Genomic DNA, 17,283 nt, shown 5'->3' on the forward strand with positions numbered 1-17,283 from the left:
GTGTATACCTCTTACTATTTTTACAAAATTACAGTTTAAGTTCATCGCTTTTTCAGCCTGGAAGATGTATCAAAACTCCTTTCCGCCATTCCAATTTCTGTTGTTTGACTGTGCTCCTGTCTTGAGTGTCTGCTCCTGCTCCTGTCTACATTTATATAAACACAAACACACACACACTCACCATACGTCTTCGTTTCGGAAGGAGTCAAGCCTCCTGTTTCTTCCCAGAATATATATATATATGTGTGTGTGTGTGTGTGTGTGTGTGTGTGTGTGTGTGTGTGTGTGTGTGTGTGTGTGTGTGTGTGTGGTATATTTGCATAAAATACCGGGAGTTGTTAACCTTCCCTTTTTCAGGTATTCAAACGAGATGAGGTTGTTGGCTCCATACCACGGTCGACTAACAGCTGTGCTGTGTATTCTATTGTATAGGTACTGTACATAAATGTATACATAGTCACAGCAATACAAATCTATCTGTACAGAGGAGTCTTAACACACGAGTCAAGCCACGTCGTTTGTGCTGTACACCACGGAAGCAGAAAGCAGCACCCACACATTATCTAAACTAAACAACAGCCAAGAGAACTAATCTAGACGACAGCTGCAGAGTAAGAGTCAATGGAAACGTTTATCCGTTCTTAAGATTTTTACATTATCTGGGGGAAAATGGAAAATATTTTGCATTCTCCCAAACCTATATTCACCGTTGTACATCAAACAAAAACCAAACAAATAAAATGTACTCCAAGCAGAGGAAGCAAGTACATAAGCCGAGATCACTTCCTGGCTTCGATGGTTGTTAGTGGAATTCGATGAGTACACATTGCACTGCTACTCATCCTAACTTAATGAAATGTTCGATGAATTCCTCCGTCTTCCATTGTGCAAAGGATGTTTTCCAAAGACATTTTTCCATGATTTGACATGAGCCCAACTGAGCTGGTAGGTAATGAGGCCTATTATAAACCTTACATACAAGTTTCAATACGAAATAAAATACAATCTCCAACGGAACGTAAACACTCCTTCCAACTACCACGTGACAGGAAGGAGGATCTACGAGTCACATCAGCTGATCACTGTAAACAAACACCGCCTTGCGGTCTATCGAGGTTACACGCTTTTGGGGAAGCAGGAGCTCAAGTATCTTTCCTCGGAGCGGGGCTGAGAAACAATGAACCATAATAATACGACGCGCTTGACGCAATGACAACTTCTTTCATCTCAGTGCGACAGTGCGATGATATTAACAAGTATATTACTTCCCAAATTGCTTTTTATAACAATAAAACACAAAATATATATATATATATATATATATATATATATATATATATATATATATATATATACTATATATACACACACATATATATATATATATATATATATATTATATATACACACACTTTTGTGTACCACAGGGTAATACGTGAAAGTTCAGTACCAAGCGCCTAAACACACACACACACACACACACACAACACACACACACACACACACTATATATATATATGATATATATATATATATATATATATATATATATGACTGGTAAAAATGTTGTTACAACAGAATTCCTGACAGTAGTCTCTGAAACATGTACTTTCTTTCGATATTTTAGGCGTTTTTATGGGCTCCTTTATATATATATATATATATATATATATATATATATATATATATATATATATATATACTATATATATATATATATATAAATTTAAATTTTCGAGACTTTGAGTCTCATCTTCAAGGCTGCAAAATATTGATATTAAAACACGACTCATTATTAATATTAGTTATAACAGTGAAAAATCATAAAACTTACATAGTCTAAAAAAATAAAATAAAAAATTAAGAATGCTTAAATTAGTAGTTATCTCTATTGGAGTTGAAAACTGGGTGACGTTCTCCCGTTTGGAAAGGAGGACGTCGAATATGCTATAAACAAAACAGGGGAAGAGGTCTCAACCATTTCATGGAGACACGAGCTGCCTAATTGTTAACGATTCCAAAACAGAGACACAATAATCATTGGTGCTTGGGCAACGATGTGGAAATCTTCATATGAAAATGAGGTCGTAAACATACTGCAATGTTTTCGTATGTTAAAAATTTTTTTTTTTGGTTTTCACAAGAACATCCCGTACGGTGACTTTGAGCAATTTTTGGGGGGTTCCCAAGTATTTCTCGATTTTACATTTCGGGCAAGCAAAGCAATAAACCACCAAAGATTGCATCAAAGCCGGAAGTTTATCTTTGTGGGAAAACAAAGAACCGGCAGTTTTAGGAATTTAAGCTATTAACTCGAGATTCACAGCGGGAAAAGTATTCTGAATTACTTATTGTATTTGCAACTTGAATGTGTTGGAATGAATGAAAGGAATAGAGGCATATATCAATAATTTAGGTACGTTCGGTACAGGTTGACGTGGATGAAATGATTGATGTATGGCTATTCAGCAAGTAAGCTGACATTTTATACCATGCACGAGATATGCGCAAACTCACGTACGTAAGTACACAATTGTCATCCTCAACATGGCCAGTAGCCATCACCACCAGGCAGCTTGTTTACAGCAGGTGCAATATACCTAGACCGTGTTCCCACCTCCCTTACATAAAGGTGTGGATAAACCCACGAGCGTCACTTCCAAGACGTCACAGCGCAGGAAGCCTTACAACTTCCAATATCAGGGATATGGGCCATACCATATAACAATGATGTTAGGAGCGACAAATAACTTTCATTTCTTTCACGTGCTCTATCCCTTGTCTTTTATACACACACACACACACACACACACATATATATATATATATATATATATATATATATATATATATATATATATATAATATATACATACATACATACATACATACACACACACACACACACACACACACACCATATATATATATAATATATATATATATATATATATATATATATATAATCAGTACAAGAGAGAGAGAGAGAGAGAGAGAGAGAGAGAGAGAGAGAGCTGCTCAAAAACTAACCTTTACCATGAAGAGAACAGTTATGGAACGTTTTATCCGTAGGCTATCGGGAATCTCTCTCTCTCTCTCTCTCTCTCTCTCTGAATACCAATAACAATTTACTTCCTCCTTCTAGAGCCATGGGCATAATCATCATCATCATCGTCATATGAAGTTATGAATACACCACGTGACTCCCTCAACTGAAAGGGTCGGTCTTCCAATGAGATGTGCAGATGTTTATAAATTACCATCAGTTAACCTCTCTCTCTCTCTCTCGTCGAGGGAATCATCTCCTCTCGTCTCAATCTCTCAATCGTCTCTCTCTCTCTCTCTCTCTCTCGAAAGAGAATTAGCATGCTGCTGCGAATAACACTGTGTCAAGGAAGGCACCACTACAAGCACTTTACACTTCACAAACACTCATTCTTCTACGTAGTCCAACACACATCATTTTGCCAAGATGATGAGGAGAAACTTTACCGCCATGTTGAAAGTAATGCGCCACTTTTAGGAAATAAACGGCGTGGCATCAAGTGTTAATGGACCACTCAACTAAGAGATATCTGGCAAGTGTGATATAGTACAGAGAAACTAGTCATGCTGAAACGCCACGCGCAAAATATTTTTTTTCATAACCTAAACTAATTATGATAATAAATACACTAAAAAGAAAAGCCCGCGTACACAAAAGTCTGCATCACATATAAATACGCGTTTATGTATTTGTATACATATATAAGTAAATGCAATGACGACATTATATATATATATATATATATATATATATATATATATATATATATATATATATATATAATAATAGAACTGATTTCCTTCTTCTTGGTTCTGTAATCATATGCATATCAAACATGAAAATAATCATCATCAAATCATACTCTGCAATAGATGATTAGGAAATCGTCTGTTTTACCGCAAGGTGAACAATATCCACAGAAAGGCATTTCTGACAGCAACCAGTCATCCTTGCCACACTGTCTTTGTAAAGTCATCCATTGAATCTAAAATGACAGAAAGAGAAGAGCTGTCTCTTGAGTCACTTTGTATCCTGTAGCTTCCCTAACATATAGCCTACAGAAATGTTGACCAATAAGAAAGTAAATAAAAAGATTCGGGTCCAAAAAGAACATCATTCAGAGTAACCACAAAGAGCTTTTACTTCTCTGTTTCTTCACACTAGTTTGGATACATTTACCACTACAAAGCCTCAGAACCACCACATGATGAATCTCTGACGCCGCCCGTGGCAGGATTCGAACCCGCAACCGTTGTCTGACAAAAGGTTAACCTTATCAACTCGACCACGAACGAGGATCTAGCTTTCCTCCTGCTTACACACGAATATCCCTCTCGAATTCAGTTTGTTGTTTGTTTGTTTGTATACTGCTTGTTTGTTTATTTGTTTGTATGGTGTTTTTACGTTGCATGGAACCAGTGGTTATTCAGCAACAGGACCAACGGCTTTACGTGACTTCCGAACCACGTCGAGAGTGAACTTCTATCACCAGAAATACACATCTCTCACTCCTCAATGGAATGGCCGAGAATCGAACCCGCGACCACCGAGGTGGGACGCAAACACCATACCAACCACGCCACTGAGGCGCTTCTCGAATTCAGTTAAATTTATCATCCTGACATATCGGGTGCGGGTTCGAATTCTTCCAAGGGGGTCAGTTTCTCCGGTTGGGTCTTACTCTTACGCCTTGCAGTGACAAGCATTTAAATATATATATATATATATATATATATATATATATATATATATATATATATATATATATATATATATATATATATATATATATATAAATATATAAATTCTGACGTCCGTTGCAATGTTCAAACCGGCATCCAGAGTATCAAAACGTAGTCACACTGCTGATTTCATCACGAAAAATATAAATAAATAAAAAGTCTAGCGCCTCTCATACTTACATACCTATACCAGCCGAATTCGTACACATCTACATAGTTTGTAAGCTTACCCTCCGAGTAAGAGATCAGAAGGTACTGGGAAATACAGTAAGGGGAGATCAGTTATTGAAAAATAACAAGTAAAAAATTTAATAAATAGATAAAAATTATATGTACGTAAATGATAAAATACAAAAAAAATAAAAAATAGATAACAATATAAGTAAATGATAAAATACAAAGAGGAATGCATCTTTGCTTGATCCCCTGAGGCTCCAATCGTACAACCTCCTCAGGGAGACTGCTCGACAGCAAAGGTATATTGACTTCATGTTGGTGCTGCTGTTCAGCAAATCTAGCTGCTCCCGGCAGGAAAATGGGATCAAGGATCAATTGTGAATGTGAAAGATCTGCCTCAAAATAAAAAAATTTAATAATTGTCAAAACAGATTACCATCCGTCGATGGCCCAAGTTATAGCTGCTGATGTTAGGAAACAGATGCCAACCACCACGAACCACTCTTCTAGAATAAATCCTTCGTAAATAGACAATTGGCTAGAATTCAGTTTAAAAACTGCATACACTCATAACCACCACGTCAACGATAGTCGAATAAACGAAAGTTAAAAGGGGGGGGGGGGTATGGGAAGGGATACAACAACTTAAAAACGTAAACAACGCTGTCCCCATACCTGGAGGCTAATCTCCGTGAAACCTGATAAAATCAAAATTAGAGGTCATGGATTATATCCACCTGACTGGTCAGTTAAAGCAGCCGTACTAGAAACCAAACAATTTTTTTTTAAAGGCTTCACGTACAATCATTCTCAATACTGGCATTTCGACGCCTTTTTGAGATAATACAAGTAAACAAATTCTCAGTACAGCATGAAATTTAGAATCGCAAGCCAGATTTGCAATTCAAGTACACTTTGTGGCCCCTTGCATTTGGAAATTTAAACATTTTTAGTTTTCATTCTATCATGGGTACAAAAATCTTCGCGCGAGGTAAAAATAAGTGTGAACGCACTTATTTCTAAAACTAATGTAGAATTGACAAACCTCGCTGTCTTACGTTAAAAAATCTCCTCAAAATTCTTTTCAAAATTCTTCATAAAAATCAAATGCACTAATAAATACAACCGATATGAAGCTTGGTGAATCCCTTTTTTAGTCACAACTCAACGAGGGACTGGTCCAATACGATGAACTACCACGCCACTACTAAGACCTTTCCTTGGCTAGGTGAGCATATGTTGACAAACTGGGTTATGAACGATATATGTTTTATCGTGAAGAGGTCTACGGTGCACAGAAAGTAGGAAAAAAAAAAAAAACACACAGAAAGAAATAAACTCTACTCAAAGGAGATGCCCAACCTCTCCTAAACGAGCATCCACAGGTGCACGAAATTACATTTCCTTTGGTGCTTATAGACATGCGCAGATATGTTTACTTCGGCAATATCAGACGGGCGATATTAACCATGAGTTGGTATTTACGTCACAGGGTAACTAGATAATGAATGATTCGTATTTGCAGTCTTTGTAATGACGTAAGCAAGGTCCTTTAAATATATTCTGAGTATATTCAAAGTAGCTTAGGTGTAACCGTATGGCCGAACAGAGAAGGCAATAGATGGATGGAATGTAAATCATTAATAAAGACAGTACCACAAATTGCAACATTACTATTCATTGAAGTGTCAATAGTACAAAGCACCATTTACAAAGAGAAAATTATTTTACTAAGAATAGCCATGAATCCATTGGTGCGCACATCTGACACGTCCCCAGTGCAAAGGATGGGCAGTGTTATAATAATACAAAGAAATAGAAAAAATTTATATATATATATATATATATATATATATATATATATATATATATATATGATATATGTATAATACACACACACGTACCGTGGGCTCATTACCTGCCATTCCTTATCTCAAAAGCTAAGTAGAGCGAAATCGCAAATGCACAGGTGGCAGGTTAAGCTTCAAATTCATCAAACATGAGTAAGATACGATAGAACCCCACATCACATAATGATGACTCACACTTCGAAATGCATCGTTATATAAGGATGAAACCATAAAAACAATCAAACTATAATTTAGGTTTCAGCTGTAGAAATGACGTAAAAATAATCCAACGTGTTTAATACAGAACTTACACTGTACAATACGAAAAGCAAAAACTCAAAATCATACCATATAGTGCACGTCAGTATTAAAAGTAAGCCTTGTAAGTACAGACATATTTATGTCTCGCGCCCATATTACGATGAAAAATGCGACTTACTTGTAATTCAATCTTTCTTTTATCAATATAAGCCCTAAGTATGAGCAACTTTGGCAAGTTAATGCCTTTTTTTCTCCCTCCATACACTTTTGTTCCTTCCAAATATTAAGAAGGGAAGAAGACTGTTTTATACAAGATTCGCTAAAAATCGCTGCTGCAGCAGTGGAGTCAATTTTACATTTCAAATCAAGCAGGAAGCTCTGAATGAGTCATGATCAGCAAAAAAAAAAAAAAAAAATTATGAAAATGCGATGTAAATACTAATTTGGCTGATAGGCCCATAATCTAAATTCAAATTTCAATAATAATAATAATAACTAATAATAATAATAATAATAATAATAATAATAATAATAATTATTATTATTATTATTATTATTATTATTATTATTATACAATTACGATACTATGCCCCGTGTAATATAACTGATAAAACTGGAGTGCACTGCAGTCAAGTACCGGCGATATCATTAAACTATTAGATCAACCAGCCATTCGATGGCCCCATTTCCGTCGGAATGAAGGACAATTAAACGGTAAACTCATTTCCAAGAATCAAAATTCCCGTGGCTGCCATGAGGAATGTGCCCTTATTTTACGAGAGGTGCGCTCAACGTCGTTCGAATTTTTATTTCATTCATTTTCTCCATTTTATTGACAACGACTGATTGGTTTCGGTTAGACTATCGAAATAACGCCCAAAGAAATTATTTATTAGAAGTAGATAGACAGACTCATTATACGCGATTACATACTCTTAATGTACACGACAACAATAAAAGAGTAATTATCCGATAAATATGCGTTTTCGCTCAAGTGAAAGATAAGATATATACCATGGACCTTGCTTCACGGTTAGCAATCGTAGAGAGACGGCGGGCGGCAGACAACCACTGAGCAGACAGGCAGATGGATGGTTTAAGTTCAGTCAGCCTTATGCCAGCACATGCCCGTACCACGGAGGCTTGTCTGTGTGGTAAGATGCGTGGTCAAGGCCCCTCTGGACTCAACCAATCCACTGAGAGAGTGCAAGGACGGCCGGATGGTGTTTGGGATGGTATTTGCAACTGAAACCTCCGGGGTAATAGGGGCGCCTTGAAGGTAATCCAGCGCCCAAACGAAAGATCAAGGAATGACGGCGGCGCAGGAACCTCAGGAAATATGACCTCGTGGTGAGTCTTGCATGCACCGGGTAACTGCAAATCCACCTGATAGCTGGACTCGGACGCTGAAAGACAGTGACACAGAGCTTTGCTGTCGCTGGCAACTGATATCATGAAACCGGGGAGAAAGTGGAGTTTCATTCCCAGCTGTAAAAGCATGGAATACTGAGTTCCTTCCGAAGGGAATTCATAAACAATTCATTTATTTTGTATTTTTCGAACCACCTACAGGAACTTTCTTGATTCACAATATGAGTTTTTTTCCTTTTTTTTCCTTTTTTTTCTTTTTAATGGCTGGTGAAGCTAACACTTCAAGAGTAGATTTCATTCCAGCGTCAAAGTGGATTTCTTCTTGAAACGCTTCATTCAAAACTAAATATGAAAAGAAACCTCCCGTAGTCAAACTCACAAGAACCCGAGAATAGTGATGAGTTGAGTTGAATATAAAATTTAGGCCAAATGCCAAGCACTGGGACCTATGAGGTCATTCAGCGCTGAACTGGAAATTGACAGTAAAAGGTTTGAAAGGTGTAACAGGAAGAAAACCTGGCAGTTGCACTATGAATTAAATGTTAGGAGAGGGTGGAAAGTAAGATGAAGAAAGCGTATACGAAAGGAGGTAAAGTAAAAGGAACGAAAGTGGTTGCAGCTAGGGACCGAAGGCATGCTGTAAAGAACCTAAAGTAATGCCTACAGTGCTTCGCATGAGGTCCACTGACGGAACTAACCCCCTACGGGAAATAATAGTGATGCACCTTAGCTTCAATAATAAAGCCCTTTTCAAACCACACGAAAGATTCAGATGGAAAAGTATGAGCGAACTGAGCCCAGCCCAGTTCTAAAATATTCAGAACAGCCATTTTGACAGCGCTCTTCCCCTTGAGAGAAAGGAACTGAATCCGAGAGCCAAGGACGCCGTGCACTGTATATCTCCACAAGCCAAAGACCCACAAACACATGACTCATGGACCGGTCTGACACTGCTTGTTTAGCTAACAGAAGCACTGATCCAAACACATTTCTCCGTCATACTGGCTCTACTTAAAAAAATGTCGTCTTTCCAAAAATTTCCTTAGGAATAAGTTAGTACAAGTTACTGTATTTAAAGCACCTTATTTTCCCTTTAAAATGCGAATTTTTTAAATTTACATTTCTAATCACTGAATACATTGGTAATTTATAGACGAAACTATAGCATTGTCATTTCATTATCACATGAGATTATCTGAAGGCTTAAAAACAAAATTACAAAAATAATGATTAAAAAAGCAATTATACTTATCATTATCAACACCTCCCACTGACGTTATCATACGTGTTCTCACACTTGCAGTTATAATAATTAATTATTATATCACCACGACTGTGCCGCCTTTGTTTGTCCGTTCGTACCTTTTCTGTCCTCCCTCAGATCTTAACATTTACGGGGGCTAGAGGGCTGCCAATTGGTATGTTCATCATCTACCCTTCAATCATCAAACATACCAAATTGCAGCCCTCTAGCCCAAGTAGTTTTTTTTTTTTTTAGCCAAAATAATGCGTATGGCAGCGATATAGACCACGCCACCATCGGGCCGTGGTTCAAGTTTCATAGGCCGCGGCTCATACAGAATTTAACCGTGACCACCGAAATGTATATATATTTTCAATGGCCTTGATTATACGCTGTCACGCCCGTACAGAAAACTCGATCACGCCAAAGAAACCTCGGCGCATTTTTCACCTGTTGTTATTACAGATAATTCTCATGGACACTATTCTTCTCACCGTCGTCACAATCACTTGTTTAAATATTTAGTCAATAACAATTATATGAACCATTTTTTACTATCATTCACATGTATATATACCCCAACTTGGATGCTCATCCAAAGAACATATAATAATAATATTATAATAGTCAACTCTGCTGTCATGTTACTTCAGACATCGTTCAGATGTTCATGTAATTTTTCAATGACAATTTCAATGAATACTAACGTAATTGGAATCTAAATAATTACAATTAGCCCAATGATACCACTGATACCGCTATTGTAGTCGTCAATCATCATTTTACCCTTGTCAACCTGGCTGTTGTTGACGTCATGACACGCACCCACCCGCCCACTCACGCAATTAACTCCCAATAAGCAACGCCATGACCAATACTGTCGCCGCTGACGTCACCACAGGCACTCTTCAAAGGCATACTCACGCAATGCGGTCTACGGCTGCCTCGTCGTCGTCGGTGTGTCTGGGCGGAGGGAGATGGCCAGCTTCCCGACGCCGGTAGCGCAGCACCACGACGTGCGATGCCACAGACAGTACCACCAGTAACACCAGGAAGAGCTGCAATGGAAAAGAGAGCGAAAAGTTTGACAGAATTTCGCGATAGACACACGACTGGATCAATTATACCAATGTTAATCAACAAAAGGAGGTTATCGTTCTCTTCCGAGATATCTTCCTTAATATAGTACATGAACACGTACATAATAATAATAATAATAATAATAATAATAATAATAATAATAATAATAATAATAATCAAATCCGAGTGCATCTTTCTTGTTTGTCCACCCCAGGTGGAGGCGGGATAGGTAAGGTATCGGGATGGTAGGGGGACACATGACACATCCACCCTCCTCCTGAAAAACCTGTTTGTCCACCACGGGAGGAGGCGTGATAGGTATGGCTTGGGCAGATAGGGCATGACACATCCATCCTCCTCCTACATAAACCTGCTTGTCCGCCTCAGGTGGAGCAGGGTAGGAAGGGGTTTGGGCGAGTAGGGGAGACAAGACACATCTATCCTCCTCTTACAAACCTGCTTGTCCACCTCGGGTGTAGCAGGGTAGGAAGGGGATTGGGAGGGTAGGGGAGACAAGATAGCAGTGCCGGGTCCCAGTGCACTGTAGTACGTGCCATCAAGCTTGCAATAATAATGTAATTTAGCAAAAGTGATGACATTTGACCCATTCCGAAGTTATAAAATGAAAATGACTAAAATCTTTTACTTATGAAATATTCTTGAAGAACTCGACCGCTGAGAAAGATCAGACCTTCACAAATTATAAATAAATTCAATGGGTCTAATTCATTCTCTTTTCATTTTAATTCGAGTCCATTTCATCCTCCCACGTTCCTGGATTATTAATTTCTCCCTCACTTCCTGATTTGAGTGACTCCCTTTGTCCTGGTCTTGCTTTCTTACCTTACAGACCTTACAGACCTTACATCTTGTTCGGGTTGCCCCAGGTCCCTCAGTGTGAGGCACCTCTAATGTCTACCAGAGAGTTGCTAGTACATCTTCCGGTATATTTTGCATCTTCCAATCTTGGATGGTCTGGGATGCAGTTTAGATATTTGTCGAGCTTATTCTTAAACACATCTACGCTCACTCATGTTTCCTATATCCTCAGATGAGCTGCAACGCATTGAATACGCTGCATTATCGATGCTGGTGCGTAGTGGATTAATGTCCTGTGTGCTTTCTTATTTTCCTGGTATATTTTTGGGCACTATTAATCTACCTCTGCTTGCTCTTTCTGATATTTTTAGTTCCATGATATTTTCTGCTATTCCTTCTATCTGTTTCCATGCCTGAATTATCATGTAGCGTTCTCTTCTCCTTTCCAGACTATAATAATTTTAAGAATTGTAGTCTTTCCCCAGTAGTCTAGGTCCTTAACTTCTTCTATTCTAGCTGTAAAGGACCTTTGTACACTCTCTATTTGTGCAATATCCTTTTGATAGTGTGGGTACCATATCATATTGCAATATTCAAGTGGACTACGAACATATGTTTTATAAAGCATAATCATGTGTTCAGCTTTTCTTGTTTTGAAGTGCCGTAACAACATTCCCATTTTTGCTTTACATTTTGCCAACAGAGTTGCTATTTGATCATTGCATAACATGTTCCTATCATCATCACACCAAGGTCTTTAACTGCTTCCTTATTTTTGGGTGATGGTCTCATTATTAGGTCCCTTATATCTATAGCTTTCTTTCTCTGTCTCCATAATTTATTGATTCAAATTTATCAGAGTTAAATACCATCCTATTTACCTCTGCCCAATCATATACTTTGTTAAGGTCTCTTTGTAGAGCGTTTCCTATCTTCATCACAAGTAATTTCTCTACTTATTCTTGTGTCATCTGCGAAACTACTCACTACCGATCCTTAACATTATTGTCTATGTCTTCAATCATAATAACAAACAGTATTGCAGCTAACACCGTACCTTGCGGCACACCGGATATTACCTTGGCTTCATCCGATTTCTCGTCGTTTGCAATAAACTATCTGTTTTCTGTTGTGTAAAAATTCTTTAAACCATCTTCCTACTTTATCCACGATATTGTGTTTTCTAATTTTCTTCGCTAATATATTATGGTCTACTTTATCAAAAGCTTTTGCAAAGTCTAAATAAACCACATCTGTTTCATTTCCGCTTTTCATATTTTTGAATATGTTTTCACGGTGGACTAACAGTTGGGTTTGTGTACTTTTTCCGGGTACGAAACCATGTTGTCCCTTTATTAAACAAATTGATTTTTATTAAATGTTTCATAATATTTTTCTTAATTTACCCTTTCATACACTTTCATTATATGATGATGTTAGACTCACAGGCCTATAATTTACTTGCCTCTAGTCTTGATCCACTTTTGAAAGTAGGGGTAATATACGCTAATTTGTGCTCATCATATATCTTGCCTGTATCTACACTTTGTCTTAATAATATTGCAAGTGGCTTTGCGATAGAATGAACTACTTTCTTTAACCAAAATAGCAGGAATTCCATCAGGGCCCTGCAGCAGCTCCATTTTTTAATTTCATTAATAGCCTGCACAATATCAGCTTTCATTAAATCTATGTCTGCTAAATATTCACTATTTTTCATCCCTTACTTCTATATCTTATTCTTCATTTAATCTATTCTAGGGGTGAAATCTCTCTTATATCGTTCTGCCAGTATGTTGCAAATTTTCATTTTTTTGTTTTTTTCATTCGTTAATCTCCTTCAATTCTCAGAGGGCCTATTTCTATTCTTCTTTTATTCATCTTCTTCGCATATGAGTATAATAGTTTGGGGTTTTGCTTGATATTTATAGGGTTTTTTCTTCCAAGTCCCGTTTTTCATTTTCATTTTCTTTTGATTGTATAATTTTTTTTTCTTTTTTTCTGCATTTTCTATCTTACTTTTTAGTTCTATAACTTTGTTCCATGCATTTTTTTCTTTTGCAAGACCTTTTTTCCACTTTCTGATTTTCTGGAACAAGATTCTTCTGTCTCTTGGTATGCATGAATGATGTTTTCTTTTCTTCTTCGGTATATATTTTTCCACTATTATCTCCAATATTTTATATAATATCTCCGTATTTACCCTTATGTCATCACTTACGAAAATGTTATCCCAATCTTTGTTTAATTCTTCATTAATTTCTGACCATTTTATATTTTACTGTAGAAGTTGTATTTTCCATATCCTTCCCACTTTTTTCATTTCTTGCTTATCTCTATTTTTTCACTTGCTTTGGAATGAACTGTTAATTCTATGACATTATGGTCTGAAATACTCGCATTATAAACTATTATTTCTTTAACATAATTCATCTCGTTCACAAATACTAGGTCTAAAGTATTTTCCTTTCTTGTTGGCAGGTGATTTATTTGTTGAATGTTGTATTCTAGTAGCATACTCTAATAGCTTTTCAAATTGCCTCTTATCTTCTGCACTACTTATTACTCTCTTTTTATATGTCTAAGTACAACCACAATCTCCTATTCGTTCTTTCCATTCTACGAAAGGAAAAGTTGAAGTCACCAGATAGGAGAATAGTCCAGTCCTTGTGATTTCTACATATATCATCCAATTTTTCAATTATTAAGTCAAACTCTTTAGTATTAGGAGGTCTATATATTACTATGTTCATCAATTTTTCAGATTCAAATTCTACCGCTATTAGTTCACATTCTGAGTTACTATATTTCTCATATATTTTTCCTTGTTTTTTGTCTTTCCCATATATTGCGGTTCCCCCTTGATTCCTATTTTTTCTTTATCTGATCTATAAGTTTTGGAACCCTTTTATTTGATCAATCATTCCCAAGTCTCTTGGGCAATACCATGGTTTCACTTATTCTTGATTTATATCTCTTTTTCTTTCATTTTGGGTTGAAGGGGGGAGGGTTCTTCTAAGTACTCTATTTTTCTTTTGAGTTACTCGTAACTAAACCCATGCGCATTCATCACTATGATGGTTTGCGTGTTTTCTCCTTCATTTAATACTGATAGTAATAAGGATTTTCCCATGTCTCTTTCCTGTTCTGGTATGTTGTTCTTTTTTTCATTTCCAGAAATTCTGACATTAAAAAATCCAACTTTTCCATAATAATTTGATCTCCTTCATCATAATTATTCATTTTGTGTCTGAATCTGCAATTTTCTCCGTTTTCTGCAATATCCTCTTGCATAATAAATCAAGTTATTATCTCTTGAGTAGAATTTCGGAGCTGATGCTTTGAATTCTTTGCTGACACCTCTGCATATCTCATTGGTGGTTTGCTTTTCTCTTTACCTGATATTCTTGATTTCTCTCTTTATTTGTTTCTTTCTTATTTTGGATTTTATTACTGGTTGGTTATTTATTTGATTATGATTCATGGCTACAGGGTGCATATATTTGCATTTTTTGGTCGAACTTACATCCTTTTCCTTCTTTTAGGTTTTTACATATTTTTTTTTTTTTTGGATGCAGATCTCTGCAATCATCCCCATATCCATCTAAGTATGCACATTTACCATATATTTCATAGTTTTGACATCTCTTTAGGATGTTTGTAGTAACATCTTTCTCCAAATCTGCAATTCCCTCTTTTCAAAAGGTTGCAGATTTTGTCTTCTTGTCTATTTTTTCCTCTTTCCCGTCATTGTATAGATCTGGGTAGAGCCTCTTCGGGATTTGCTTTTCGGTTGTCATATCGTAATTTATTTCTTCGTAGGTATGCTGCTTTATTGCCTCATATGTAGTATCAATGAGTATCTCTGCATCCATACTTTTATCTTGTTCTTTGTTTTCCTTATTTTTTTTTCTGTCATTCATTTGTTTACTTCTCTTCCGTTTTTCCTCTTCTTCTTTTTCTTTTTTCTTCTTCTTCCTCTCTCTTCTTCTTCATCCTCAACTATTTGTACATTCAATCTTGATTTAATAACATTGTCTATCCATGATAGACAGTTGAACAAAAAATTCTTGTATCTTTTCTCAAATCTTGTATTACCTCAGCACACTGTGGATGGGTCGGAATGTTGCATGCAGCACATTTTCTGATTATGTTTTGTGGATTGACTATGCTATACCAAACCCCTTACACAGTTTGCATGCTTTTGGCATTCTTTTTCCTAATGCATCAATTAGTATATTCACAAGATTCACCTTATTCAGTTTTCTTTGTCGGAATATGTTGGTTTATGTATATTTTCTTTATGAGTCTCTTGACCACTTGGATTTTATTTGGAACTTCTTCAATTATTTTCAAGATGTTTTCATTAGATTTGTTCCAGTTTGAAGGATTGGTTATATCCTTCTAATATATCATGAATGCTTTTTTGTATCTTTTTGGTTAGGACTGTTGCTGATTTCATAGATGAGAAATGCCAGTTCCCTTCCTGCTACCTCATCATATTGCGAATCTGCTAGACACGCCAAATTACGCCACCTTTTCCCGCAGTTGGAACTTACTGCCATCTTGTTCTGATTATAGTATTACACTTGATAAACTACTTAGAAGACGCTTTTATCGTACATTTTCACACTAATCTTATCACCGATAGTTTCACGAACACTTCTAGATATTTCTCAAATTCTAGTCGTATGTTAAACTTGTGATATCTGTTGATTATTGTGACTTCACGCGGGTACGTCTCACCAATCAAGATGCTACTACGAGAGAGAGAGAGAGAGAGAGAGAGAGAGAGAGTCACCTTCCCACCCGACATATGACAAAGACCTATTTCGTAAACAAAGAGAATCCATAGAAAACCAGGAAAAAGGGGAAGAATCACGGCATTCCAGAGTGAGGAGACCATTCTCTAGGTCTTCTGGGATATTCTGGGCTCCACTATTTTTCCCTATTATGGACAGAAAGTGAACACTGGGAATTCGAGCAAAAGCCTCTCTCTCTCTCTCTCTCTCTCTCTCTCTCTCATATTAAATACAGACACACACACACGTATATATATATTGATTGATTGATTTATAGGTTTCAGGCATAATGCCAAGCACCGGGGCAACTAAGGGCGTTCAGCGCTGAACCGGAAATTGAGAGTGAAAAGGTGTGAAAGGTGTAACAGGAGAAAAGTATCGCAGTTTCACTATACATCAATTGTTAGGAAAGTGTGGAATGTAAGATGGAACAAAGATACTATAAAAGGAGGTACAGTAAAAGGAATGAAAGTAGTTGTAGCAAGGGGTCGAAGGGACGCTGCAAAGAACGTAGCTACACGTGTGTGCATGTCAATTTGTGAGTGTAATTTTGATTCCTGACGTAGACGATGACTCAAATAGAACGACCAAGAGATAACGGGAAGCGCAACCCACGATTCGAAGTTTTTACCCACTCTAAATTTAACAAGCCCACATCAGGTCCACTTGTTGGCAAACACAGTCAAATTAGGAAGGAGAAAAGGAAGCCTTACTTAAGAACTTGTACAAATACTGAATTATTGCACACATTAACGTGGTTATGAATGAGGTTTATTAGTATTATACAACAAAATGAGTTTATAAATTGCATATTATCGGAAAGTGTTCACTTTAATTGAAAGCAACTTACGGCCAGTTTATATCTTTCATTTAGTTATCGTACCAAGTGAAC

At 36.7% G+C, this 17,283-nt stretch overlaps 1 protein-coding gene across 1 annotated transcript in view; it reads right to left on the bottom strand.

The window, feature by feature from the left end:
- LOC135226462 (protein LMBR1L-like) overlaps nucleotides 1–17,283 on the bottom strand; it is a 152,559-nt gene that overhangs the window by 63,443 nt on the left and 71,833 nt on the right. Inside the window, exon 2 of the mRNA XM_064266061.1 lies at nucleotides 10,615–10,748. Within this exon, the coding sequence (XP_064122131.1) occupies nucleotides 10,615–10,748 (134 nt within the window). The remainder of the gene's footprint in view (nucleotides 1–10,614; nucleotides 10,749–17,283) is intronic.

Source organism: Macrobrachium nipponense, chromosome 14 (assembly GCF_015104395.2).
Source record: "Macrobrachium nipponense isolate FS-2020 chromosome 14, ASM1510439v2, whole genome shotgun sequence".
Taxonomy (NCBI): Eukaryota; Metazoa; Arthropoda; class Malacostraca; order Decapoda; family Palaemonidae; genus Macrobrachium; species Macrobrachium nipponense.